The sequence below is a fragment of the Protopterus annectens genome, chromosome 5.part1 (assembly GCF_019279795.1).
Source record: "Protopterus annectens isolate FY-2018-M chromosome 5.part1, PAN1.0, whole genome shotgun sequence".
NCBI lineage: Eukaryota > Metazoa > Chordata > Ceratodontiformes > Protopteridae > Protopterus > Protopterus annectens.
Genome location: NC_056736.1, coordinates 702,584,501 through 702,610,242, shown reverse-complemented (window position 1 = coordinate 702,610,242; position 25,742 = coordinate 702,584,501). Strand labels below are relative to the sequence as shown.

The 25,742-nt window shown below is 41.7% G+C and overlaps 1 protein-coding gene across 1 annotated transcript in view; it reads left to right on the top strand.

The window, feature by feature from the left end:
* Nucleotides 1-25,742, top strand: part of UFM1 (ubiquitin fold modifier 1) — a 343,593-nt gene that overhangs the window by 73,740 nt on the left and 244,111 nt on the right. The window contains exon 3 of the mRNA XM_044073323.1: nucleotides 2,668-2,725. Within this exon, the coding sequence (XP_043929258.1) occupies nucleotides 2,668-2,725 (58 nt within the window). The remainder of the gene's footprint in view (nucleotides 1-2,667; nucleotides 2,726-25,742) is intronic.

Below are 25,742 nucleotides of genomic sequence, written 5' to 3'. Positions count from 1 at the left end.
TCTCAGTTGATTTAAAGTTTCTTTCATGGAAAACTGCCCTGCTGCTAGCAATAACTTCAGCTGGAAGAGTCTCAGAGCTACAGGCACTAATGGCAGTGGAGCCTTTCCTCATTTTTCATCAAGACAGAGTCTCTCTACGAACTAACCCTTCCTTTATGCCAAAGGTGGTATCCAGAGTGGCCCTAAACCAAACCATTCATTTGCCCACCTTTTTTCCAAATCCCCAGAACAAAGGAGAAAGACTCCTGCACTCTTTGGACATTCACAGGCAATTAAGTTATTACTTGGATAAAACTAAGGCTTTCAGAAGATCTGACCAGCTCTTTGTAGCCTATGCTGCAGGATCACAAGGAAAAGCTATCTCAAAACAGACCATTTCAAAATGGATAGGACATTGCATACGTTTCTGCTACACGCATCATGGGGAAACCGGTACCTGCTAGCATTAGGTCCCACTCCACCAGGGCTACAGCTACATCAGCAGCCTTTCTCAGGGGGGTGCCAACCAAGGATATTCTGGAAGCTGCAACTTGGAGTTCAGTGCACACCTTCACCAAACACTATCACTTACCTCTATATTCTAAGACTAGAGCTGGCTTTGCCACTGCAGTTTTTCAGGGCCTACTACCCTGTTTAACTCCACCACCCATCCTTAGCTTTGGGATTCAACCCAAGTGTGATGACTGCAGCAGGGTAACACGAACATAGTACAATTTTGTACCTACCATAAATGTAGATGTTCGAGTGTTCACCCTGCTGCAGTCCAGGTTACCCTCCCTCCATCCCCTCTGAACTAGCTGGACGTATCTATACCTTTCTATCCTATACAACCTCTGTGGTGTATTTGCTTGTGAATGACGTTATTGTTTTATTTTTACATGTATATTTTTATATAGCAATATGTATTGCCTACCTATTGGGGGCACCTGACATCTGGGGCAAGAAAAACTGAAGAAAATGGCGTCAGATGCCTCTTATATACCCCTGGCGCACTGACGTCAGGGAAGAAGCGACAGCAACCAACACCGGACCAAGACTTTGGAACTCTGGCCGACTGCAGTACCGCCTGACGGCAGGATAACCCAAGTGTGATGACTGCAGTAGGGTGAACACTCGAACATCTACATTTATGGTAGGTACAAAACTGTACTTTCTCCCACCCTCTTATCAAACAATTTCTTAGAGGAGCCTCTGATATCAGGCCTCTCAGAAGACAGCCCACCCCAGCCTGGGACCTGAACTATATTTTAGAAAAGCTTACTCTGCCTCCCTTTGAGCCTGCAGCATCCTCAGAACTAAAGTACTTCTCTTGGAAGACTGCTTTTCTCCTGGCTATTACTTCAGCCAGGAAAGGGTCAGAGCTTCAAGCCTTAATGGGCATTGAGCCATTTATCATCTTCCATGCAGTCAGGGTCTCCCTGAGAACCAATCCCTCCTTCATGCCAAAGGTGGTTTCGGATGTTACCCTTAACCAAGCCATCCACCTGCCCACCTTCTTCCCTAACCCTCAGAACAAGGGGAAAGGATACTGCATTGTTTGGATGTGCACAGGCAACTCAGATTTTATCTGGATCATACAAAGACATTCAGGAAAACTGACCAGCTCTTGGTCAGCTTTAAAACAGGGGCACAGGAGAAACCAATATCCAAACAGACCATTTCCAAATGGCTGGCACACTGCATCCAATTTTGCTACTCCTTGCATGGAAAACCACTCCCTAGGACCATCAGAACCCATTCCACTAGGGCAACCTCTACTTCCACAGCATTCCTTAGAGGGGTACCCACCAAGGACATCCTGGAAGCTGCCACATGGACTTCAGTCCACACCTTCATCAAACATTACCATCTGAACCTGTTCTCAAAAGCTAGGGCTGGGTTTGCCTCTGCAATTCTGCAGGGCATGCTCACCCAATCTTAGGTTTCTGTCAACCTTCCACCCTTCCCCTCGACTTTGGGAATCTTCCCAATGGTTAGGACTGCAGCAGTGAAACACGAAGAACATAGTACAGTTGTGTGCACTCACCATAAATGTAGATGTTCGAGTGTGTTCGCTGCTGCAGTCATGCTTTCCATCCCTCCTTCCCCCTGATATCTTCTTTCCTTACAGAGGCACGTATTTCTGCAGTCATGCTTTCCATCCCTCCTTCCCCCTGATATCTTCTTTCCTTACAGAGGCACGTATTTCTGCAGTCATGCTTTCCATCCCTCCTTCCCCCTGATATCTTCTTTCCTTACAGAGGCACGTATTTCTGTAGGGGTCTCTGACCCCAGGACTACTAATAATTATGAACATTGGACTTCTTTGGTTGGTTAAGGAAAGAACAACGGAGGTAATGGTGTCGCCTGCTCTCCTTTTATAGCTCGGACGACCTGATGTCACCCAGCAAGCGACAGCAGCCGACGCACAAAACCTTGAGTCTGGTATTCAGACCGACTGAGGGCTACCACAGCATGGATAATCCAATGGTTAGGACTGCAGCAGTGAATACACTCTAACATCTATATTTATGGTAAGCGTACACAGCTGTGCTTTTTGCATATATTGTGTTCTAATTAAATGCCATGGAATGGTTGTTGTTGTTGTTCTGAAATGTTGATGTCAGGGCAGACATGAGTATGATAAAAATAATGCTAACATGATTGTTTTATGGTTTTGGTCTTCAGATTAGGTGTTCCTGAAAGTACACCTTTTACAGCAGTTCTAAAGTTTGCAGCAGAAGAGGTAAGTACATCTTATTAAATACATAGAGTATTTAACTCCATATGGTTAAATGTTGATTTAGATTAGATTGAGAAGTTCATGTATCGAGGGCTGTCACATGCTGCATTGTTAATGGTGTTTGGGCAAAGACTTCTTTCCCATTCAGAATGTTTGCATACTAATGACGTTTTCAGTAATGTAACATATGTGCATGTGCACTCTCCACCCTACAATCTGAGATACGAACCTTCTCGCTCGTTATAGTCTAGTGTAGCCTGCTCATATTTGAATTAATAATTCCAAGACATGCTTGAAAGATTTTGTCTTACACGATGAGCAACACAACTGTACTTGTGTAATGTAGGTGTAAAGATCTTAATTTTCCTGTACTGTTTATTTATACACTCCTTGAAGGATGTGTTAAATGTCATCACTGCAATAATGCAGATCATCAGCCTTCAGTCCCCCAAAAAGGCAGAACACTGTTATCACCCCTTCACCTGTGGACAAAAAGGTAAGGTGTTAGATTTCAGAAAATAATGTCCTTCTTCCAGTTTATTCTGTCAGGTGTTGACAGCTTGTAGGATTTTTCTGCCACATGTTCTTCAGAAGGTCCTGCTAGAGTCCTACAATTTCTGACTTGTCTCTGGTATCTAAACCTACTATGATGAATGTGCGTGATTGGGCAGATACTGTGTATAGGGCTACTGCTGTTTTGAAAACATATGCTGGTATATGTACACAAAAATGATCTGATGACATAAACTCTGAGATTTAAGCTGTGCTTTATACAGAGAATTTGTTTGGCTTAAGTTCTCAAAACAGTTTAACAGAGGGAAATTAATTCAAGGAGTTAAGATTTTTCAAGACCCACAGTATAAATCTTACAACTTCTCAGCTTTTTTAATGATAAAATAATCAGCACCAGCCATCTTCTGGGAAACAGGAAACCAAACAGACATGACAGGAGGTGGACAATAAAACACAGGGATCTTTTCAAAAAAGAGACTGACTACGCCTTCAGAATAACTCTGTTAGCATTCCTCCCTCCCCTCTTGTCCCCTACATTTATTAAGTCTGTCCTGTAGACTAGCTGTTAATCTTTCCATTTGACAACCGATTTTCAGTCTATTGGTACTAATACTGGTTCAGAAGGGTTATGGTTGGCACTGGATACACATACCTCTTTCCAGAGGAATTCCTCCCTATCCTCTGAACCAAACAGAACATGCTGAGGGGCCAGGTTCCTAATCTAGAGACTTCCCATACTCTGGAACAAACTTCCCATTCATTTCAAGCAGAGCACTTCACTGGCCCTCTTTAAGAGAAATCTTGATGAGTGGATGGGCAATAGGAAGTTCACACCAGGGATCACTTCAGTGGTCTTGCTTGACAGGGGCACTGGGAACTAACTTTGGATGGCGTGATGCCAGGGAATCTTCTCGGGTTAGGCTTATATAGGCTACAGGGCCGTTAGCCTAGTACACACCTATGAACCTATAAACTTTTTTTTTCTCTCAGGTTCTTCAACACATGCTTATAGGAGCCATACTGTCAGTGCCTTTAGACCAAAAGGAGGAAGACTTCTACTCCAGAATGTTTCTGTTTTCAGAGCACAAGTTTTCCTGAAGACGAGTTCTAGGTATTGCCTTTCTCAACTGGTTTGTGAAAGTAACAAAATTCAAAATGTTGACCTTTAAAATTAGTTAGCAGTAATTCCCCTTTTGCATTTTACGGTAACATTAAACTAAAAGATGCTTAGTATCATATTCCCATAGCTACAGACTTTAGAAAAATAATTTATTTTCTTTTCTATTTGAATTAGAGTGTTTACAAAATATCTAATGTGAAGTTGTTCAATCTCGCCGTTCATTCTTTACTGATGGGATCGGAGCCAATCCATTGGCTCCAATACGGCCGTTTGCAAAGCTCAAGGTTTACCAGTAGCTCAAGACCAAGCCCCTTATCCCATGATGCACTGCTGGAATTACCCCAGATCTAGTTTGCCGCGGCACAAATCTCAGAGGTTCCAGTTTTGCTCGAGCCAATATTTATCAAAAATGCATTTTTCAAAAGTTATTTCTCTAATTTTTTTTATATTATTCCATAGATTAGTCACAGAGTAGTTTCTTATAAGCTCCCTTTCCCTTTGTGTGCTATTTAAGTAGTTTAGCTTAGTTGTAGTGGCCTCTTGTTTGGCCTGGTTGTTTTTCTTTAATTATATAGATATGTGTATGTGTATGTATGTATGTATGTATGTGTGTGTATGTATATATATATATATATATATATATATATATATATATATATATATACATACATATTTAGCTAGTGTTGGCCCTTCTTCCCGTGGGCCATTGTTTAAAGTTTCTGGTTTAATTAGCTGTTTTCTAAGCTTGTTAACTTTGAGCCTAGGCGTGGTTTTTGTGATAATAATGGAGTGTGAGTTACTTAAGCTTTATTTAGGCTTGTGTAGCTTTGTTTTTAGTGTTAAGCCTAAAGGGATTTTTCTTTGGATATGTCTGAGGACAAGGGCAAACACCCAAAGTCTGGATTCAAGAAATGTCCAGACTGTGGGCAAAAGATGTCTGTGATTGATGGGCGCATTCAATGCGTATATTGCTTAGGTGCTGTACATTTGCAGGAGTCCTGCAGTATTTGCCACTCCTTTTCCTCAAGGGTATTATTGGAGAAGAAAAGGAAGCTTGTTGATCGAGGCTTGCTGAAGCATCCTTGCTTTGAGTGACCAAAATGGGTCCAGCAAGTCCTCCAAGTCTTCGAAATCTTCAGGCAACTCCAAGGTGTCTAAAGAGTCAAAAAAGTCTAAAAAAGTGGAAGATTCCAGGACATCGGCTCTGCAGCTCTCGGAGCCTAGTGTCTTTTCGTTTCAGAGCCGGCCCACAGTTCTGGAGCCAGAATCTGAGAGACCTGCATCTCCACTCCTTCATTCGGCACTGTCGGTGCACTCCTCTAGGTCTTCTGTCGGCCTCTCGGATTTGGATATGGACCGATTGATACAGAAGCTTGTACGGGCACCAGGCCTTGCTAAATTGTTGTCGGCTCCAACCTTAGCATCGGAACTGAAGACCACCACCCCGGATTTGACTGCTCCTCCTCCGAGCCGTACTAGACCTTCAGAGCCGGAGGGGGCTGACTTGCTTATTGTGGAGCCTTTGGAGCCGAGACCTGCTCCGGTGCCCTTGGTTCCATCTACTCTGACATCCTCGGCACCGACTGGAGACTCTAGGAGCCGACACTCCCCTGTCGGGTCCAGAGAGGATAGTCGTTCTGACTTGTCTGTGCCGACTCTTCCTCTCGGGGCCTCAGCTCAGATGAGCAAGGCTCCTACCTCCAGCTCGAAGCCCACGGCCTCAGTGCTGGAGGGGCTGGCGGTTCCTTCGGGTCCGTCAGCTCCTTCTCATCAGAGCCATGATGCCTTTGAATCCATGAGGAGAGCCTTGTCCCCAAAGACATCCTTGACACCAGATCTGGCCTCTTCTTCCCCCAAAGTGTCTGTGTTCACTTCTGCCTCCATCATCCAGGCTAAGTGTAGAGACCCTGAGCCTCAGATAGCCCCACAGGGTGCCCCCTGCTCTTCTGAGACCTCCCCAGAGGCTCCCATTGAGGAGGTCCCCAAGAAGAGATTGTGCAAGAGGAGACACTTGGACTCCCCACAGGAGTCTTTGACATCTGACACTGACTTGGATGAGTCAGAAGGGTTCTCACGATCCCCCTCTGAGGATATCTCCTTTGCGGAGCTACTTGAGATCCTTAGACAGAGGGGTGATTGGCAGTCCAAAAGCCCTACTGAGGACGAGTCAGTTCTCCTGAAGGCTTTTGGGTCTCAACCTGGGTGTCTCCACCTTTCAAGGTGCTCATGCAGCTGATCTCTCGGAGGCCATGGGAGTCACCAGAGTCCATGGAACCTGTTCCTCGGAAGCCTAATAAATTTTTTCTGCTCTGTCGATAAATCCGTTTTGTCCAAAGGAGTCCCTGTTGATGCCATGGTGGTAGCAGCGGCCACCAAAAAGGAAATGTGTGAGACTTCCTCATCTATCCATTCTCCTAACAGAGAGTCCAGGATCATGGATTGATATGGGAAACGGATGTTTAGTTCAGTGACTTTTACACTCCGATCCCTGAACTATTTGACCCATTTCACCAGGCTGCAAAGAGATCTCCTTAAGGAGTTGGGAGATACTCTTCAGGGTACTGTAGCTGCAGGGGCTTCCGACAAAGTTGCTGTCCAGCTTGCTACCCTAAATTCCATTGTGAACTCGTTCATGCGTCTTATATCATATGCAGCTGATGGGACGAGTAGGGCAGTGGATACAGGAGTTACTCACTCTAAGAAGACATTCCTGGATGCACTTGTGTTCCTTCACGGAGCCCTCTAGGGGTCAGCAGAAGGGGTAATGGAAGACGCCGTCCTCGCGGCGGAGGGGGTCCGCAACACCAGGGTGACAGAGATCACTTCTCTGGTCAACCTTATCAGCGCTCTTGAAAGGAGGCCTGACTATCCTGCTCTGTAGGCAGTCGGGGGTCACTTATCTTTGTACCCAGACGCCTGGCAAGATATAACAAACGAAAGCTGAGTACAAAGTATTATTTCCAGAGGATATTTCATACCGTTCTCCACTCAACCCACACCCGCAAGGAGAATCCCAGATGTTCCACCCAGTTACAGGGAACGAGCAACTATAGAGGTCCACAAATTGCTAGAAAAAGAGTCATCCAGCCAGTCCCAGCAGACCAAACAGGATCCGGAACTTACTCAATATTCTTTTTGGTCCCAAAGAAAACAGGGGACTGGAGACCCATTTTGGACCTCAGCAGACTCGACCAATTTGTGAAGAAAGAGAAGTTCCAATGGTCACGCTACAGTCTATACTTCCCTTTTTAGAGAGAGACAATTGGATGTGCTCGATAGATCTCAAAGATGCATACTACCACATAAAAATGGCCAGGCCATCCAGAGATCATCTGCGTTTCCGTCTGGGAGCCAATCATTATCAATTTCGAGCCCTGCCCTTTGGTCTCACTATAGCCCCCAGAGTATTCAGCAAATACATGGCAGTAGTCAAGGCTCACATGCGGCATCTAGGATTCCAGGTGTTTCCGTACCTAGATGATTGGCTCCTTACCTCCACCACCAGGCATCAACTGATTCAGGCAAGGGAATACACTCTGTCACTCTGCAGTCACCTAGGCATTAGTCAACTCGGAAAAGTCTGCCTTGTCGCCATCGCAGCATATCGTCTTTATAGGGGCAGAGTTAGACAGTTCAACCACCACTCTATGACTACCAATCAAGAGGGTCTTTCTTTTTCGCCAGCATGTCAGCTCATTGGTATTGAAAGACCGAGCACCAGCCAGAGAAGTTTAAAAGTATTGGGTTTGATGGCTGCAGCAATCTTGGCCATACCATTAGCAAGGATGCATATGCGGATTCTTCAATGGCTGCTGTTCACTCAGTGGTCTTATCAGGAACTTCCAATGAATCACATGATTTTAATTACGAACTCTTGCAAGAGAGATCTCCAGTGGTGGTTGATGTCTCTTCATGTAACCATAGGACGCCCCCTTTGTACTACCCCCTCCAGTAGCCACTGTGACCACGAACACTTCCCTGATAGGGTGGGGGGGTGCATTTTCAGGGAAAGACTGCCCAAGGCACATGGACGGATCAAGAGTCACATCTACATATCAATGTTCTGGAGATGAGAGCAGTACTTCTGGCATTGCAATACTTCCAGGACTCTCTTCCTATAGGGACGATTGCAATTCAGACGGACTATATGTCAGTAGTCTGGTACTTGAACAAGCAAGGCGGGACCAAGTCTTACCCCCTTTGCCGAGAATCCCTCAGAGTTTGGCAGTGGGCTGTCTCCTCCCATCGGTTTCTGTTGGCAATGCACGTGATAGCCGACAAACTAAGCAGAGCAATCTTGTTGGCACACGAGTGGTCCCTCAAGCAAGAGATTGCGGACAGGATTTTCCACAAATGGGGCCAGCCTTGCTGCGATCTTTTTGCCAGTCACGTCAACACGAAATGCAGAAGCTACTTTGCCCTGATTTCCCCTCTGGGAGAACCCCCGGGAGATGCACTCGTACACAATTGGTCCCCGGGTCTCCTCTATGCATTCCCCCTGATCCCTCTAATACCCAGACTCCTACAGAAAGCAATGTGACTGGGAAGGACTATCATTCTTATAGCCCCTCATTGGCCTTGGAAGATTTGGTTCCCATTTCTTCATCATCATCTCTTGGAGGATCCATGGATTCCAGTTCCGGACCTTCTGACTCCATCCTTCCTTGCAAAGCTAACAGCTTGGCTGCTTTAGTTCCCCTCATAGCCAGGCTTCATAACCTTTCCAATGAGACAAGGTAGATCCTTTTGTCTTCCCATAAGCCGTCCACCAGAAGATTATATGTTAGTAAGTGGAAGAGATTTTCCATATGGGCCTCTAAGCAGAAAATTGATCCTTATCAAGCCCTCTTGACGTCCATGTTAGAATTCTTGACTATGATCTTTAATAAAGGAGCTGCAGCCACAACAGTTCGGATCCAGTTGGCTGCTATATCTAACTTTCATCTCAGAGCTGACGGGCTAAACATAATGTCCCACAAGTTATCCAAGGTCTTTCTCAAAGGGATCTTCCACTTGAGGCCTCCAGTGAAAACTCCTTATTCTCCTTGGAATCTAAACTTTATGCTGACTTTTATATAATTCTTCCCCCGTTTGAACCAGCATCATCTTGTGATCTCATATTTGTCGTGGAAAACCATTTTTCTGGTGACTATTACTTCTGCCCGCAGAGTGTCAGAACTTCAAGCTTTGTCTATCAGCCCTCCTTATTTGATTTTACATGCTGATAGAGTATCTCTTAGGACAAACCCCTCTATTTTTCCCAAAGTTTGTTCGGAATCTAATATCAACCAAGTCACTGAGTTGCCACCAGTCTTCTTCCCTAACCATTCCAATAAACTAGAGTATATGCTGCACAAACTTGACATTCACAGACAGCTCAGATATTATTTGGACAGAACAAAAGATGTTAGAAAATCAGACCAGCTCTTTGTGTCTTTCTCTGAAGCCAGAAAAGGTAGACCAGTGGATAAAACAATGCATTCTAAATGGCTATCTGATTGTTTCACTTTTGTTTATTCAGCTGCTAATATGCCCTTACTTCACAAGATTAAAGCTCACTATACCAGAGCAGTTTCTACATCTTCTGCATTCCAAGCCAAATTGCCCCTTGATAAAATTTGTGCTGCAGCCACTTGGGGAAACCACATACCTTTATCACTCATTACAAAGTTGATAAGGCTTCCAGGGACAGGGCTTCCTTTGGGTCTACGGTCCTGAAGAATGTACTCCCATGAGCCACCCAAGATTGAGGGTGCTAGGGACGCTACCCATCAGTAAAGAATGAACGGCGAGATTGAACAATTTCACATTAAGAAGTTATGTACTCACCATAACGTTCCATGTGAGTTGTTCCATCTCGCCTTCATTCTTACATCTCTCCCTCCATCCCCCACCTGGCTGATAGTTGACCTAGAGGCTGGTCTCATCCTGGTTTCTCAATTCTTCCTGTCTATGGGAGGGTAGCTCTCTTGTATGGATATAGTACACGCAGCAAACAAGATCTGAGGTAATTCCAGCAGTGCATCATGGGATAAGGGGTTTGGTCTCGAGCTACTGTTAAACCTTGAGCTTTGCAAACAGCTGTATCGGAGCCGATGGATCGGCTCCGAACCCATCAATAAAGAATGAAGGTGAAGTGGAACAACTCACATGGAACATTATGGTGAGTACATTATTTCTTAATCTCCATGTATATCTCATTGCAGAGAGCAAGGCATTCACATTTTCCTTATTTACTTGACTTGTTGATCTTTGCAGAATCTTTAAAATGTTGACAGGAGTGCTTAACATTGATTTTTTCACTCCGTAACCATCCTGAATTCCAGATAAAAATTCATAATCCTGCTTGACTCCATCACACAGAACTGTCTTCTAGATATGTCTGTTCAAAGTCATACCTAACAGAGGAAGAGGTGAATTTGTATATGGAAACTTTCCTGATATTCTCCAATCAGTCTGAGACTTTAACCAGAGAATATCTCGATTCTAGCATTCATGGCTTCTGTGATTCTCATGACTCCTGTTGCCAGGCTATTAGATGAGAAGAATTCACTGGGTAAAGAAAAAAAAATGTGCCCCTAGCATTTTCATTCACATCGATTTTCATCCAGTTTAGGGCTTTATCAACAAAGAACTGCATTGGTGGAGGTAATAAAAACACCCCGTTTTTTGATTGGGGAGCAGTTTCTATAGGGGTAAAGGTGCAAGGCCTGTGGGACAATTCAGACAGACCAAAGCAGAGAAATCTCAAAAAGTGATTCGCTATGATCCGTACTATAGAGTGACCTGGGTCCCCTGGTGATTACAGACAGTACTACAGTGATGTGGCATATAAACAAGATGGGGGTACCAGGTGTTGCCCCATGTGCAAGGTGGCTGTGATGGCTTAGGAGTTAGCTGTACACAATTGTATAACTCTCTCTAAGAAACTTACATATATGAGAGCAAATTGTAGGAGCGGTCAAGTTGAGCAAGACCAGTACATACCCTCACGGATGAAAAGTGGATACAGTTGTGTGGAACACTTCAGACAGATCTGTTCACTTCCTTTCAAAAAGATAACTAAATAAATTCTGCACCAGGACTCTTTGCAAGCAGGCCTGGAAAATGGATGCAATTTTCATTTCTGTAGTCATGAATATTCCTGAATTGTTCCTGAACTTCTCCCCTTTCTGCAGATGGCCAGCATATTTCTAAAGATTCAGAATAACTCTCCAAAAATTATTGTGGTGACTCTTTTATGGCCAAGGCAACATTGTCTCTCCCATCTTATGGAATTGACCTAATGCAATTACCACTAGCTTCCTCACAAATTGGATCAACTCACATAAGAAGGGGGAAGTATAATGTACCCCAGTCTCAAACATGCTGCCCAGTTGATTCAATTATAATACCATTTAGGCACATTTTTTTTTCATGAGAATATGTAGCAGGTACTGAAGAAATCCTGGTACTAAAAATTCTTATGTTAACCAGTGTAGAAGGTTTTGTAGTTGATGCCTCAGCTATAATCAGGACCTTATCAGGGATTTTTAACTCTGGTTCTCAAACATTTCTGTAAGTTACTATCCTATGGTCTGTATACTCCTTTGGTAAGGGGTCTGCCATTTCGGCATGTCTGCCATGGATCCCCCCTTCATTTCATTGTTTGCCCGAGCTGTTTTACAAATAGGTTTTTCTATGAATATGCAAGGTCATCTAGTGAAGATTCAGATGACACTTAATTGAGATTTTTAGAGTGAAAAGTTACCTTTGTCTGTTTGAATTGACTATTGCAGCTGTTTTTGGTTCATATTTTTTGTACACTAACTGATGTATTGCTCTCACGTCTGCAAGAAGAGTATCGAGGTTGCTGCAATTCATGGCAGTTTTAACACTTTTGCTTTCAGTGCATATAGGGTTATCTGAAAAAAAAAACTCTCCCATGTATGCCCTTACTATATTAAGAATGTATCTTGAATCTAACTCGCTACCTCCATAATTTTCTTTCAGGATTTGAATGAGAGGAAGATTAGATTCTATGTATTCTGGTCATGTTTTTGCAATTCAGATATTATCTTGTTAGTATCAAGTCCTTTAGGAGAATTACTAGTATGATATTGGAAAATGACAACCTTTTGTCAAGTCAGACAGTTCAATTTGGTTGTTCCTTACTGTATCTTTTTGTGCTATTCCGGCTGTGGTGAAACATTTCCAGGCATGATTAAGTCACATTATAATAGTGCCGTGTTTTCTTTGATAGCATATTAGGAAATGCTGGATTCTAGAGTCAACTACATGGTCCTGTGTAATTAAAAGCATCACGTACTGAATTCCTTTTTCGCTTCCAAGACTGACTTTGCTAGGACCATTGTCCATGGACTCCTGGACCATTATTCTTCCTCCTCCTTGGTGGGGTAAGCTTTAGTAATGAACCCAAGTAGCCAAAGGCTACTACAGCAGTGAGGCTTTGAATGTTTACAGTTATGTAAGCTGCACTTATCATAACAGTAGATGTTCTAGGGTCTATGTTATGTAATCGAAGAATCTCTTCTTCGAACACATAATTGACACATATACAGCGAATGTTGTAAATCGCGAATGCCCACGTCCTCGGATTTTTTCCTCGGGTAAAACATTCAGTTGGCTGTTATCGGGAATTGCCCTTTTCTTCAATATAGAGCGATCTCAGAGTTGGTATATTTAGTTGGGGGGTGGGGGCACAGCCCCTCCATATGGGATGGGTGTGGAGGGCGAAGTCCCCCACTTAATTGGTGTTTTAAAGATTTTTTTACTTTACGGCCATGTGAATTTTTTCCTGAGGAAAAAATTCAAGGACGTGGTCTTTTGCAGTTTACAGCGTTCGCTGTATATGTGCTGATTATTATGTGGATTCTTCTAACACATAATATAGACCCGATGTTCTAATATCCACCTTCATCCTACATTTACTGTGTATGGGTCAAACGTTATGTGTTTATATCTTTTTGGAGTTTCAGGATGAGTAAGCTTTCTATTGGGTTTCAGGATGAGTAAGCTTTCTATTTTGTTTGGGCAAGAAAGTCCTGAAGTTGTCTACAGTTTGACTGCTGAATTCATATATGTACAAGTTGAAAAGACTTTCTAGTTGGTGCCACTCTAGGAGCTCTCCACATTTGCTCGTATGCTTTCACATAAGTTACATTGTTGTACTGATCTCTTACTGAAATTGTTAGGACATAAGAAATGCCTCAGTGTGTCCACTTTGTTATTGACTGAAAAGCCTCTTTATTCCCCATGTTATCATTCACGTGCTAAATCTCTTCATTGACATACTTCCTCTTCCTCTTGCTCTTGGAGGTCTTAAAGTGCAACCTTGTTTATAGTCCCAGAATTGAAATGTCACCATGTTGGTCATGTCTTCTCTTGTCAAGTGACCTAAATGTTAGAATGAACTTCGCTGACTGATGGCAGCTCATCCCAGCTGAAATCTAGCTAAACGTGTCTTGCCTTATATTGGCCATAACTGAGTGCATTAAAACTTTAAAAGGGCATTTACTGCTAGCTTTTAATTTTGTGTTTTGTTCATTTAGGATACCTTTAACTTTTTTTTTTTTTTTTAAGTGACGGTAGAAAGTCTGCTGGTGTTCTGCAGCTTGTTTCATGCATAATTTATGGTTGCTTTTCTGATTAGCTCTCACTTTCAAGTGTGGGTTGTACATCAGCCTATGTAACAGGACTTATTTTTTGGCTGGACTCCTTTTGCTGTATCTCCTTGCCGTACACTGCTACTAGGTTGACTATTTCTACCCAGATTTGACTTGGCCACCAGTCTCATAGATATTGGTAAAGCATTTTCTTTTATTCATTTCAATTCCATACATGTGTTTTTAAAATGCATTTGCTCCCATTGTGTAAATATGTTTTATTGTGCCAGAATTTTGCTCATTTGGGTACTTTTTGACTAGTGAGAGTAGGACGTGTGTTATTGTTTTAGGTATGCTCGTTACTATGAGCTTAATTTACAGTTTTTCCCCACAAGGTGCAGGGTTTGAGTCTCACAAGGGATAATTGGCTAGGCTTAAAATGGCTCACAAAGGCAGTTAGCTTAGTACTAATCTATGAATCTAATGACTGAGACTTGTGTTGACAATTTAAAAGTTACACTTAAAAAGAAATTGGCAACCCTTGATTAAAGGAATAATGTATAAATGGTAACAAAAAATGTATAAAACATAATAAAGTTTAAGTATTAGGTTCATTCCTGTCCATTTTAATTCACAATTTAGATAGGTAGCAGAAAATGTACTCAAGGATTGCCCCCTGTACTGCTAACAGACAGAGGCGGCTCCAAAATGCTTTATCTCATGCATGGGTCCCCTCAGATTATCTCTGGTTTGATCCCAGTTTTTCTCATTAGCTGTTATGTTATCGACCATGGGATGGAAGACGCCAATCTATAACCAAATGGGTTAACCTATTTTTGAGCATAAAAAGGGAAAGTGGCTAGGCTTAAAAATGGCCTAATAGGGCAGCTTGCCTAGTACTTTGCTTCCTTTAGTTACAGGTTCATAGCTATGGATAGTAAGAAGAAGTTTAACTGTAGTAGTACGTGTAGTGAAAGAAAATATAGCTTGACATATGTTTACAGTGTCAGATGAAGTGCAGGGCACAGTTTGTCTAGAACTTTTTGCAGTGTTTGTAAATGCGTGTATACATCCATCTGCATGTGTGTGTGTGTGTGTGTGTGTGTGTGTGTATATATATATATATATATATATATATATATATATATATATATATATATATATATATGTGTGTGTATATTTAGATATAGATATTCTCCTAAGAATTTTAAATTGAAGCATACTGTAAGTGAGGGAAGCAATTTAGGTAAGGAGAGAAGTCGGTCAGAGAGTGGAAGTAAATCATGTGAAGGAAAGTTTGACTAGAGGTTTTTCTGTTTTCAGGTAGAGTGGATCTTTACAGTATTTTCATTCTTAGGGTATGTTACCATGAATTTTAAGGCTTGATAAATTTGATGAAGTTAGAGGAGCATATGCGAAGGGTTAGAATTATTAGCCAGCATGTCACAGTGATGCTAATTAGTGTTAAGTAAATACGTTTTGAAACTCTTGCAGTTAATTTTATTTCTAAGTTTCTTGGGTAGATTCTTCCATTTTGCAGGGGTCAGTTTATAGAAGCTGTTTTCTCCAATGGACTTTTTAAAATGATATCTTTATACAAAATAATGCTGCCATCAATGTTGTCATTGAGGTCGTGAGGGGGAGGATTTTAGTATTATGTTAGCAAGGGAGGGGCAACAACTGCAGTTGATCAAATCTTAAAATTATACAGGAGGCATCTGCACCTGATACATAGGTAGTGCCCATCATTTATCAGCTTAAGGAAGAATGGTTGAGGGAAAAGTAAGCTGGAGACAGGAGTTTGGGTACCAGCATAATGGAAAGAAGGAAGGAAAGGGTGGATCATAAGAGGAATGTGGGGAATTGTAAGATCTTGAAGGCTACTGTAATGTGGGAATGGGGGATTCTGGAAGGTTTGGGAAGATCTAGCTGACTTAAAGGCAAGGGAACTGTTTAAGGGATGATTGCATTTTGGGGGTGGAAAGTGATGGGCGATGATGGGCATAAGGAAGCTGCCAGCAAGCTTTTATATATATATATATATATATATATATATATATATATATATATATGTATATATATATATATGTATATATATATATATATATATATATATATATATATATATATATATATATATATATATATATATATATATATATAGATATATGTATGTGTGTGTGTGTATATGTATGTGTGTGTGTGTGTATATATATATATATATATATATATATATATATATATATATATACGTATGTATATATGGATCTACTGTCTTTTATCGAATTTACATTTCAACAAAAAGAAAATCCGTGAATGCATTTACACAAAAGTGCTTTCAACAAAAATACACTTTCATGTAAATCCATGAAAAAAAACAAAATAAACCACTTAAAACACTTTTATGCAAGGGGGCAAATCCCCCTACACCCCCCACTTTAATATTCTCACTCCGAGATTGCACTACAGTGGGGAAAAGGGAATGTTCCCTTATCCCCACTGTACTACGATCTCAACAACAGTCTGCTTAGGTGTACATCAACACTAAACGTTGATGTACAACTAAGTTAACATGCAAACCGCATGTTTTTCTTTATTTCACCAATTTATTTTTCTTTACCTACTTATTTACGCGAAAGTGCATTTTCGATAAAATGCACTTTCGCGTAAATCCACTTGAGAATTTCACGTTATGTTTGCGCTCCCCTTTTTGCTAACTTTGTAATGGCTGAGTCTGAGGAAAGATTTGTCCTGAATAGCCCCTTTGTAAAATCTTGGGGGGTATATACTAGACTTTCGGATGATATCTTCCTTCTATGGAACGATACCTTGGATAACCTTAAGATTTTTCTTGACTATTTGAACAACACTGTTGAGTTTTTGTCCTTCACTTCACATTTTCACAATGAACGTATTCATTATTTGGGCATTATGCTATCCAGGGATAGAATTGAGAATAAATATATTTCCAACATCTAAATATATTTCCAACATCTATAGGAAGCCTATTTTTTCTAATACCTACCTGCACTTCACCAGCTGGCATCCCATGTACCAAAAGAAAGCTGTAGTTAAATCCAGATGGTGAGAGTGGCACGTATGGTATCTAACATGGAAAATTTTATGAACGAATGTGAGGAAGTTTTATCCAAGTTTAGAAACCGACGCTATCCGGATCGATTTTTGGAAGAAATAAGAGGTGAAGTAGTCAGAAACGACAGAATGGTGTGTACCTGCCTATTTTGGGATCTAGATGTGAGGTCACCATTACAAGTAATAGGGATGAGAGGCACAATAACATGAGTTTCATTTCCACCTATAGTTTAGACAGTGGGGCTATTAAATATGTCATAGAGAAAAACTGGCGTATTTTTGCAAGTGACTTAGAAGTATTTAGTAAATTAACAGAAAGAATAGGTGGAAAACCGACCTTTGTATATAGAAAGGGTAGGTCTTTGAAACAAAATCTAGAAGCTGGGGGGGGGGGGGCAAATATTTTTCAAAATGTGCAAAACAATGGCACTAAAAAGTGTGGAGCTTGCACACAGTGCCCTTCCATTATGAATTGTGATAGGTCACATTAGCTATTGTGAAACAATCTGATAAAAGGGAGGTATAATTGTGAGACCAAAAATGTTGTTTACCTTGCTCAATGCATATTATGTACAAGTTTTTACATAGGTAAGACTATGAGAAGGTTACATGACCGTATATATGAGAATTGTGCCGATATCAGGAATGGTAAACTTGAGTAATGCCTTGTTCAGACATATAAAAGACAATCCTAAGTTTATGGTTGTGGAGAAGTTGGTGAAAGATTTTCAAGGGAGGGTGGTGGAGGAGCACCTGGATATGGCTGAGTTAAAATGACAAATTGTATTGAATGCAACACAGTATCCTGGTTTAAATGACAATTTATCCATACACCCTGTGTTGAAATTGAAGCAATTAGAGTACAAATGATTTTATCAGAGGGTTTGTGTATGTGATTTTTTTTTTAATTTGTATTTAAAACACAAAATGGCTTGTAAACTTTGAGTTCTGATGAAGATGATGAGAGGGAATGAAAGCGCTAAACTCTGACTTTGCTGATTATTAAACTACGCTTTTACAAGATTACCTGATTTCTTTGGTGTGCTGGTTCACAGAATTTTTGCTCCATCAACTGCTGCCTTGGTTTGTGTGTTTTTAAACTGTTGGTCTTCCAAGTGATTCATTGTACTGAAAAGATGCTGTCTTTGCAGTAAACACTTCTATGCATTTTTCCTTTTGCTTCTGCTTTCATTGTTTGACAGTGATATAGCTGCACACCGCCATCTGCCGTACATATGTAGTGATGCTGCAAACTCTTCAGAAGACAGGTTTCCCTTTCTTATAAACTTGGAACACTTGCATAGGTAGTGAATGCTTTATATTCCTACACTGTTAGTGTAGAAGAATGTACTTCTTGTGTTGCCATGTTTGTAGGTATGTTTGCGACGTATCTTTGTGAATTAATGGTTTCCTTGCGTCAAGGACTGATAATGACACTTGTTTAGCATTTGCTGTTTTGATCAATGCTGGTATATCCCATCATGAAATGACAGGCAGTTACCAGGCATGCTCTGCAAGGTAACAAAGCCTGTACGTCAGAACTTGTTGCACATTTTACATAACGCTTTTCATTTGTATATTTGCTGTTTATAATGATTACCTAAAAACAGCTGCACTATATTGCATTTGCCACTTATGGTTCAGATTTATCCAGTATACCTATGCCTAGACACTATTTTACTCGATGGTTAGCTAAGCATATCACTTACTTTTTTTATAAAGTGATGTTCATGCATATTGACAGATGCATCAAAGTTCATTCTGTTAAATCAACAGTAACATCTGTGGCAGCTACTATATTATGTGAGTTTGGAAATTTTAAGTTGTCTGTAATGCCTTTCTTGCAAATTGTCAGTTTTTTAAATACTGTGTTAGGGATTGCATTCTCTAATAAAAATGATGGTCTCTCCTTGGGTTGAGCATGAAGAAAAGTTTGCAGAGGAGGAGGAGTCTGTTGCTGTTCTCATAAACCTTTTCGTATTTTTTATGGGGTCAGGATATCGCATCAGCTGTCTCTCGATTCATTGCTACTGTCCTGTCTTCTTCAGAAGTCATGCATAACTGTGACAGGTCTTCTGTCATGAAATCCATCTATCTCTTGGCTAGGCATATTTGCTGCTTTTTGTCTTCTTCCTATCTCTCCCAAATCTGCTTTACCAAATCATCATCTGCTTTCCTGTGTATAGGACAAAACCATTATGGTCTGTTCTCATTGACCACCTCCACAACTAAAGCTACTTTAGTTTTAGCTCCAGTGTCCTGTTTCCTTTGTCTGCCCCACAGTGTGCATCCTGTTAAGTCTGCCCTCAGTGTGCATTCTGTTAGTCATCTCAAGCACTTTGTAACCATCAGCTCAGACGTATTCTACAGCTCTCCATTTACCGCTGACACTTTGTACCACTTGTGGCTGCAGGGTCTGTGATTGCACCCTTCACCTCCTCATTCACATTTCCCTTTTGCCCCACTACACCCCCAGATACTTAACGCTGTTATTGTTTTCCACGATTTTCCCTTCTGTCTCAGTTTTTATACTCTTCTGATTTCTCTTTTTGCTGCTTACTGCTGTTTTGTCTGTACTCAGTTTCACCTAATATGCCTTATGTTTTTGCATTCCAGTCCCATGTTGAAGTTCCTGTTCAGTCTGCTTGTAATGTCACATTTCCTGCCTACAGCAGCTTTGTTAATCTGTTCCCTCTGACCCATTTGCTGATGTAGTCTGTCAACAGTGTAAATAGGAATGGGCTCAGAATTGAACCCTAATGTACACCCACTCCCACTGGAAACCCCCTCTGAGAGTCCAAATACTGTTTTTAGTCATGTTCAAGTCCACATTTGTAGTTTGCACAGATTGCACCAGTATTTCCAATATTTCAAACCATTGCAGGACTGCCCAAATTAGCTTTTTTGGGACTTTCTTGTATGCTTTCTCTGTGTCTAAGATTGCTCACTTGGGCTTTTTCCTCATCTCCGGCTTCTTTTCTACTGTAAACAAGGGGTTTATTTTGCTGGATCCTGATATGTATTGTGACAGGAGTCTGATACCTCTGTACTACCCACAGTTGTAAACTGGCACTAGAATGCTTATATTCCAGTAATTTTAGTTGTCTGGGGCATGCCTGTGTCTCCATCCTGCAGTGAGTACTCTCAGGAGACACTTCTCTAACATACCAAACATCTTGATCGTGTCTAAGATTGACACAGTTTCTGATGTAACTTTTCTTGGTGTACGTTCTACTACAGGTAGTATGGGTTCCTTTCCTCTTTCATCATAAGCTGTACATGCGACAGTACACTTTTTGTGGAGTTTTCTTCATTCAGAATGTTCTTGAAAATAGCAAGAGACGTGTTTTGCTTTACATAAACGAGGACTTTGTTCCAAAGGTTTAGAATTATTTGGGAGAGGTATGTGTTATGCCAACAAGTCGTATTAATTAGCAGTAGAGATATAGGTCTCTCTCTTTAAACACCTTTATTAAACTATCATGTAATACACAGGCAAACATACATAAACAGAGCAAACCATATTAACATTTTTCCATTTACTTACATTATGCATCACATATCTTTTGTTTCATTATAATTATTATCAGTCCATCATTACATAAATTGCCAAATTTCTGCCTTCCCTTAAACCTCACTCTTCCACCTCCTGAACATTATTCTACATGTATTGTTCCCACAATTTCCATTTATTTTTATGTAATTTGTTCATTCCCTTTCCTCAAGTTCCCTCTTCCAGTTCTTTAATCACTTTTACAATATTCAGTATTTCAAATGTAGTTGGTTTAGACTTTAATATCCATTCTATAGTAATTTCTTTTTTCGCAGCCAGCAAAATTAAACTTAATAAGGCCTTATTATGTCTAGGCAATTAAAATCCTGTGTTCCAGCTCAAAAAAAATCATATGTTTAGTTACAGCCATTTGCTTGTGCAATATTTCTGAGTACTCTGTAGGGAAGTTTTAAAATCTGCCTAGTTACTACACTCCCAAACATATGATGTTCTTCATGTTTCACTGTTGCAATCAACACATTTGGGTTATCCCTGTCAGGGTAGCCCTCGGCCAGCCCGAATACCAGAGGCTTAGTATTTCTGCACCGGTTGCTGTAATTTCAGTACTGACCTCAGGTCGTCAGGAGTATAAATTAAGGCAGCCAACGCCAATACATCAGTCTTTCTTGCCACGAAGCCCGAAACCAGAAGCAGGTCGCACGAGTGCTGGTCGGCCGCTGCAGGAGTTTCGTCTTCCGAATTAAAGCTGAAGTCTTCTAAAGCTAAGTACCCCATTGGGGATCCTTTTTTCTTGCATTAACCAATGTCAGAAAAAGTTAACAATTGTCTTATCTGTGGAAAGCAAATACCACACAGAGACTTCCATTCTTACTGCATCACCTGTTTAGGCCTAGACCACGACGCCCCCCGCTGTCGCTTTTGTGCTTTGTTCAATGCCAGAACTATACGTCGTCGGGCCCTTATTGTAGCTAGATATTTTCACTTACAGTCCCCGAATTCCGATATGGCTTCGGTAAGCCATCTGACAGCAGATCTTTCGAAAAATATAAGGATAAAGACAGAGACAGACTGCACAGGTCCAAACCTACCGACAACTCTTCCGTTAAGCTAGTCGTCAGTTCCCCGGTCCTCAGTGAGGTGCTTTCACAGCCCCTGATGCCTGCTTCTGTGGATTTGCAGGCTGCTACTGAGACTCTTTCGGAGTCCTGTGTGCCTCAAAACTCTTCTTCTAGTTAAGGATCTTGCGGTTGTCTCTCCCTTGGATGGGTCCAGAGCCGCTAAGCAGGCACTGGCTTCCGAGGAAGTACTTTGAGCTACCGATTCTTGACGCAAACCGACTTCTTTTGTATCTACAGTTCTTTTAAAAACGACCGAGTTTCTAAGGCCTAGGGTACGAACCACACCCAAGAAACCAGTGACCCACTCTCAGGCACCTGCTTCCTTGCCTCAGTCTCAAATGCTTAAAATGGCGGAAGACCTTATCATGCCTTACTAGAAAGGTTCACCCAGACTCTGCTACACTTTGCTGTGAGGGAAAGGTTAGTTTGCTTTTTATTTGTTGTATTACTTTATTGCCTTTTTCTATTTTGAATACTGTCATTTGTTTTATTTACCTTGTGTTTTACTTGTATTCTGCTTTTAACTGCATATTAAAACTTGAAGAGACTGTAGCTCTTGTCTCTTGTGAGTCCGGCAGAATTTTTTCCCCACCCTCCCATCTGGTTACTGTAGTGTTCTTAAACACCACTGTCTTTCTAGTTGCCTTCCCCTTATGTTAATTTGACCATATATCTCATTTCCTCTCTGTTTTTACCGGCTTGTGTGAGTAAGCACAAAATTATCATTTTGTGAAATCACTCCCCTTCAACTATTTAAATTCATTGGCCATCCTACTGTATTCCATAGCACCAGAATACAAAAGTGACCACCCCCTTTCAATCTGTCTTGCTGTTTTAAAAATAGTGACTCTCCACTAAAGATTAACTTTTTACACAGGTAAAACTTAAGTTACCTACTTTCACATCAAATTCCTCTAGTGCATACTGCAGTGTTTAGGATAAACCATTTTTTTCATCTTACCTTTAAGCATCTCTGTGACTAGCACTTGCTTTAAAACCTGCTGGAAAGCACCAGGAAGCCTTAAACTGATACAAGCACTCAACTCTCCTTGTTAATAAGGAGAAATGAATCGTAGGCACTTAACAGCCTATAATTGCAAAGTACCTTGCTAAGGTAAGGGAATACAGCTCTTGTACTTTACAAAAAAAAAAGCACCAAACCAGGCATATCCAAGGGTCAGCTTCCAGTGATTTCTCCTGTCCACCTGGTGAATCTGGGCATACTGGGGCAATGCATCAATTGCCTCATTTACACAGACAACCCACTCCTATTACTACCCAACACTACAACCTGTGAGAGATGCACTTACATAGCCAAACCAGAAGCGAAGCTCTCTCCACCCAAGATTGTGTTGCAGTCAAGAGGAGACGGTTAACACCCGCACTACACGTCAAGCAAAACATAACCCTTCTAAACCCACACCACCAACACCCACACATAGCAAAACTAAACCCACATATGTGGAGGCCCTTAACATTAACCTGCCCAAGCAACAAGGATCTCCGTAGCTGAAATGCAAACAAACACCAGTCACAACCAAAGTGTCACATAGCTCACAACACCAGTGTGCCACCCAACAACAGCCCCTAAGGTAAGACAACGTACCCAACACTTTAGTCATAGATGACTCTATAGTCCGGCACACTGATGTCCCACTCACCAGGCTGAACAAGGAGAAAATTGCAGTCAGCTGCCTGTCGGGTGCCAGGATCCCCCATGTAACGCATGCACTCAAGTCACTCTACAAGTACAAATATGACTCTGTCATTGTCCATGTTGGCGTGAATGACTTGAGACGCACCTCCCTGGACTACATGAAGAGACATGGAAGAGCTCTCGGATCATGTGACCCAGGCAGGTATGACCTTAGCCCTGACTACCATCCTACCTTTGCCCAGAATGATACCAAAGTATAAGGACAAAATTGACTTCAACAATTGGCTAAGCTTCTGGTGTCATTCAAAGGGGATCCAGTATCTGTCTGTCTGGGATGACATGATTGACAGACCATGATGCTTTGCCAGAGATGGTCTGCACCAGTCACCCCTGGGATTCAGGTTACTGGCTAAAGCTCTTGCCACCCCTATAGTGGCTTCTTTAGGCAAAGTTCAGAGGACAAAACCACCACCATAACAGGTACAAGCATGCAAAATCTGAAGGTAATGCTACTTAAGTGCTAAAAGTCTAAACCTTAAAATGCACTCTCTAGAGGCACTCCTAAAAATGGAGAACATCGATATCGAGACCTGGTTCAAGGCTCCAGAGAGCACCCCTGCAGTACCAGGCTACAACTCTTGCCACACTTTTCGGCCACCAAACCAGGACTGAAACACTAAGTGTCCATATTCACCAAGGATATCCACAACAACAGGCTAGTTGCCCAACACAATGCGTCTGAAATTCTCCAGGTGCAACTAATACTAGGTTAAGTCTGCAATCCAAATTGTAGCTTGCTACAAATCCCCCACCATGCCCCAAGATTCTCACTTCACTTTTCTAAACATACTGGAAAATATTAAGATACAACCAAACACCCTAATACTGGGTGATTTCAACTACCCTGCCATTAACTGGGAAAACTACTCCTGTACCAACACCTTTGCCCAACGGTTCTTGGAATTCATAAATTCCAACGCCCTGGATCAACTAATCCTTATTCCCACTAGGGGCTCCAGTATCCTAGACCTGGTCATTACCAACATGGGAAATTGATGCTTCACGCCTGTGGTCACCCCCTCGTTGGTCAGGTTTGACCATAAGCTAATCATCCCTGGCATCCACATCCCACCCCCACCCCCCAGTAAGGAAACTTCCGTAAAAAACTTCGCCAAAGCCAACTTCATTCTACTTAAGTCAGAACTGACAAACTTTATGACACTCATGCAGACAGGAACTGAAAGTTCGACTGCTGAATCCTACACTAAGGCACTGTACTAGCACATCCATTTGTGAATTAATTGTGCCATCCCCAATAGAACCAAGATTCTCTCCTCCAAAAAAAAGGAAGCCAATCTGGTGGTCCCTTGCCGTAAACAAACCTTACAACAAAAGGAAGAAACTGTTGCAGAAAAGAGGAAAATCCCAGGATGCAAAAAACTCCCTTGCCAGCCTCAGTAAGAAGATGAGATCCCTCATAAAATTCTCCAAAGCTAGTTATGAAAATAAAATTGCCAAAGATTCCAAAGACAACCACAAGGTATTCTATAGCTATGTCAAGAATCTAAATGGCAATGCTCCGATCTGCTCTGAGCTACAACAGAATGGCATGAAATATACTGATCCGAAGGATATTGCCAATATCACGGCGGATCGATTCAGTGCAAACTTCACTCCCCCTCTCACCCCCTAAATGGCCCATCTCAATAACGAAATATTGCCAAATTCCATTAATAACTGCCACACAGGTAAAAAAAATACACTCTCCAAAGATAAGAATACAGCATCCATGGGACCAGATGACATCCCAGGCTGTGTACTACATGAACTACAAAATGAACTGGCACCTCACCTAAGTGGCATGTTTAATCATAGCCTCACCTCAGGCTTCATGCCCACTGAGTGGCGCACACCTACAGTTATCCCACTCCACAAGGGGGGATCCACCTTGGATCCTAGGAACTACCGCCCCATCAGTCTGACGAGCCTGATCTGCAAGGCCATGGAACGTATTATCATGGAACTTATAAACAAAGACATTGGCAACCTTCAAACAGTAGACCCCACGCAGTTTGGGTTCATGAAGGGCCGATCTTGTCTCCTGAACCTGATTGACTTCTTCAGATCAGTCTCCAGAGCCTTGGATAAGGGTAAGGTGGTCCACAAGGTCTAGCTGGACCTCATCAAGGCCTTCAACACCATCCCCCACTCTGGAATCATAGATAAACTTACTAAGTTGGGCATTAATCCCTGTGTCACTTGATGGGGTGCCAACTGGCTTACTGACAGAACCCACACTGTAAAAGTAGCCAACTTCAAATCCAGCTCCAGACAAGTGGAGTAACCTCAGGGTTCAGTCCTGGAACCGCTCTTGTTTGGCATCTACTTCTCTGAAGTAAA